Source organism: Pygoscelis adeliae, unplaced genomic scaffold (assembly GCF_000699105.1).
Source record: "Pygoscelis adeliae isolate BGI_AS28 unplaced genomic scaffold, ASM69910v1 Scaffold910, whole genome shotgun sequence".
Lineage (NCBI taxonomy): Eukaryota > Metazoa > Chordata > Aves > Sphenisciformes > Spheniscidae > Pygoscelis > Pygoscelis adeliae.
In genome coordinates, this window is record NW_008823939.1 from 37,719 (window position 1) to 41,305 (window position 3,587).

Below are 3,587 nucleotides of genomic sequence, written 5' to 3' on the forward strand. Positions count from 1 at the left end.
GTCTTTAGGCCCTTGACATAAGTTTAGGCCTCAGAACTGCGAGAGGTGTGGCAGAGGCGGACTTGTCAAGGATGACCGTGTCCGAACAGGCGAGAGCTACGGGGCCTTCGCTCCACCCTGTCCCCCGTTTCTGCACAGTCATTGCTCCCTTGTGTCCCGCTACACGGGGGCACGGGCATCACACCGTGCCAGTGGCGGCCCCACTCGGGGGGACCTTCCCCCATCGGCACCAGCAGTGTCCCCGGCTGCGGTCCTCTGGGATGCTGGGGCATCACCATCCCAGCATCACCATCCCGGGATCACCGCAGGAGCGGGGCTGGCAGAACCAGGAAGAGATTTTCCCGGGCAGGGGCACCGGCCCAGCTGCAGCGGGGAATCTCCTCTGGGCAGAAGGGGAAAGTTGCTCCCAGGGAGGGTTTGGGTTCAAATGGGCCCAGATCGGGGCCGGGGACCCTCCAGGACTGCCGGGTCTCAGTGCCCCCAAGCAGCCCTTGGTATCGCCAAGACCTGGGGGGGCTCGGGGGCTTGGAAACAGGGCAGAGGGGTAAAACTGGAGTGAAACAAGGGTCCGGATCCATACTGGGAGAAGGCTGGAACCCAGTGGTCTTTGGGGAGGCAGGGACAGAACAGGGTGTCCTACACGTCAGGAAACAGGAAATGTGACTGTCACCTGTGATTTCCCCATTGCGGCTGGGCACGGGGGACACGGGGGCACCCGGCAGGACCCAGCTGAGCAACAGGAAAACCAGAGACGTGAAACATTTCCAAAGCTGCCTGCAAAGGGTGACGTGTTTCCGTCTGGGGGGGTGTGAAACCACTCACGCAGGGACAGGGACAGGGTGGGAAGAAGGGCATGAAACCACCTTCAGACCTTCTTGAGCGCCGCCTGTCCCGGGCACTGTGACCACACCCTTGCCACTGGCTGGGGTGGCAGGAGGGACAGCTCCAGCAGCAACCCTTGAGGGGATGGGGAGGCTGGAGGGATCCAGAGCTGCTTGAAGGACTTTGGAGGTGCCTGAGGGGCCCTGAGATGCCCAAAGAGCTCAGAGGCTTTTGAAGGATCCACACAAACCAGGGGGATCCAGGGATGCTGGAGGGGCCAGGTGTCTCCTGGAGGGACGTGACGCTGTGTTGATGGGGGAGCCCCCCAACCCAAGAAGAGATGGCCAGTCTGTGGGGGAACCCCTTCCTCCATGGGAGACAGGGAAGGGACAGGGTTGGGGTGAAGTGGAGCAGACCGAGGGGTGCTGGGGGTGTCGTACAGTGTCCACCTGCAGCACCGCCCATTACCTGGCACGGCGTGGATACAGTGGAGTGATGGAGGGGGGCTGCCCACTGGCCGGGGCAATGGAGATGCCAGGGGACCTAGAGACGCTGTCACCCCTGGCCCACACCACCCTCCCACCCCACACTCATGCTGCTTTGTGCTCCACAGGCAAAATGGAGTCCTTCTCCTTCAATGGGGATTTCTCCAACTTCTTCTCCCTCTACAATTACACCTATGACTACAGCACAGCCATGCCCGACACTGCTATCTCCTCTGCCCCGTGCCGGCCCGACAGCTCTGTCCTCAACAAGTACCTAGTGGTGGTGATCTACTGCCTCGTCTTCATCCTCAGTGTAGTGGGGAATGGGCTGGGGGTGCTGGTGGGGCCCCCCAGCCACACCAACCGCTCCGTCACCGACATCTACCTGCTCAACCTGGCCGTGGCGGACCTGCTTTTTGCCCTCAGCCTGCCCGCCTACCGAGCCCACGAGTGGGTCTTCGGCACTGTGATGTGCAAAGCCATCTCCATGCTGCAGGAAGCCAACTTCTACAGCGGCATCCTGCTGCTGGCCTGCATCAGTGTGGACCGCTACCTGGCCATCGTCTACGCCACTCGGGCCGCCACCGAAAAGAGGCACTGGGTGAAGTTTGTCTGCTTGGGCATCTGGGTCTTCTCCGTGCTGCTCTCCCTGCCCGTGCTGCTCTTCCGTGAGGCTTTCCCCTCACCCAGCAACGGCACCGTGTGCTACGAGCGCATCGGCGGCGAGGACACGGCCAAGTGGCGGGTTGTGCTGCGGATCCTGCCGCAGACCTTCGGCTTCGCCCTGCCCCTCCTGGTGATGCTCTTCTGCTACGGCGTCACCATCCACACCCTCCTGCAGACCAAGAACGCCCAGAAGCAGCGGGCCATGAAGGTCATCCTCGCTGTGGTGCTGGTCTTCCTCATCTGCTGGCTGCCCTACAACATCACGTTGGTGAGCGACACCCTCATGAGGACGCGGGCCATCACCGAGACCTGCGAGAGGAGGAACCGCATCGACACGGCCCTCTCTGTCACGCAGGTGCTGGGCTTTGCCCACAGCTGCATCAACCCCATCATCTATGCCTTCATAGGGCAGAAGTTTCGGAACAGCTTCCTCAAGATCCTGGCGCAGCGCGGGCTTATCAGCAAGGACGCTGTGGCCCGCTATGGCCGCACCTCTTATGTCTCCACCTCCGGCAACACCTCTACCACCCTCTGAGCCTTGCTGGGCCCCGACCCTTGCAGCTCCCAGCAGGTCCCGGCACCCCACGCACCCCAGCATCCTTGCCCAGCCCCCTGGGATGCAGGCAGTGATGCCACAGGGATGGGCAGGGCCACCACTGGATGCTGGACCCTGGCTGGAAGGGCGCTTGGGCGGCGAGGGGGTAGGACCCCATTGCCAGGGGAGTGATGCCAAGCTCCGCCCACCCTCCCTGCTCTTTGGGGCAGAGCCTGTGACTTTGGGGACCCTGCAACCCCGCTGTGGGGGCAGTGTTTGTGGCTGACGGCCGTCCAAAAATAAAGCAGTTGGTGGGTTGGTCACCCAGGTCTGGCTCCTCTTTGCCACGGGGAGGGAGATGGTGGGATGGGGCCAGGGCACATCTCTGGGGACGGTGGGTCCTGGGCTCCCCACCTCAGTGCCAAAGCGGCGGCGCCAGCCGAGCCCGGCGAGGTGTGGGTAAGCCTGCTTCCAGGCCAGAGAAGGGCTGTTGCCCAAGAAGCTGTTGCAGAGGGTTCGGCATCCTGTGTGTCCCCAGAGGGGGCCCAAACCCAGGTCTCGCTCCCTGCAGCTGCCCCGCCCCGGCGCTGCGGTGCCAGGACATCGTTGTGCAAAGGGCTGGGAACCTGTCCCTTACACAACCAGGACGTTTCCGCCCCGGCTTGGGCAACTGGGGCTGGCACCAGAGCGGGGCAGAGGGGCTAAAGAGAGGGCTGTGACCCTGCTGGGGTCCCTCCTGCCACCCTGTGTGCCAGGCATAGGAGTGCCTGCCCCAATGCGCCCAAACATCTTTCCATGGGGGTCCCGTACTGCTTTTCTACCCCCCTGCTCCAGGCTCCTGGGGGTCCTTAACTGTGGGAGCATCAGTGGGTGGCAGCCGTGGGCTGACTCATGGGTGGGCACAGGGGTGCCCCGGCACCCAGGCGGGGAGCCCTGGGGACGTGGGTCTGGGCAGGATCAGCGGGGATGCTGGGCAGGGACAGCCCATCACCTTTGCATCTGGGAAGCCTCTTGCCCAAGCAGTTCCTCGCAGCCTGGCAGGAAGCCGGGGCTGTTGGCCAAGAGCCGTCCCCCCCGCC

At 63.5% G+C, this 3,587-nt stretch overlaps 2 protein-coding genes across 2 annotated transcripts in view; one reads left to right on the forward strand and one right to left on the reverse strand.

Moving 5' to 3' along the window:
- ARPC2 (actin related protein 2/3 complex, subunit 2, 34kDa) overlaps positions 1–224 on the reverse strand; it is a 30,392-nt gene extending 30,168 nt beyond the window's left edge. The window contains exon 1 of the mRNA XM_009320883.1: positions 185–224. Within this exon, the coding sequence (XP_009319158.1) occupies positions 185–224 (40 nt within the window). The remainder of the gene's footprint in view (positions 1–184) is intronic.
- The window catches only part of LOC103914253 (C-X-C chemokine receptor type 2-like), a 9,800-nt gene extending 7,292 nt beyond the window's left edge, over positions 1–2,508 (forward strand). The window contains exon 2 of the mRNA XM_009320868.1: positions 1,436–2,508. Within this exon, the coding sequence (XP_009319143.1) occupies positions 1,441–2,508 (1,068 nt within the window). The 5' untranslated portion in view covers positions 1,436–1,440. The remainder of the gene's footprint in view (positions 1–1,435) is intronic.
- Positions 2,509–3,587: the final 1,079 nt, after the last annotated feature.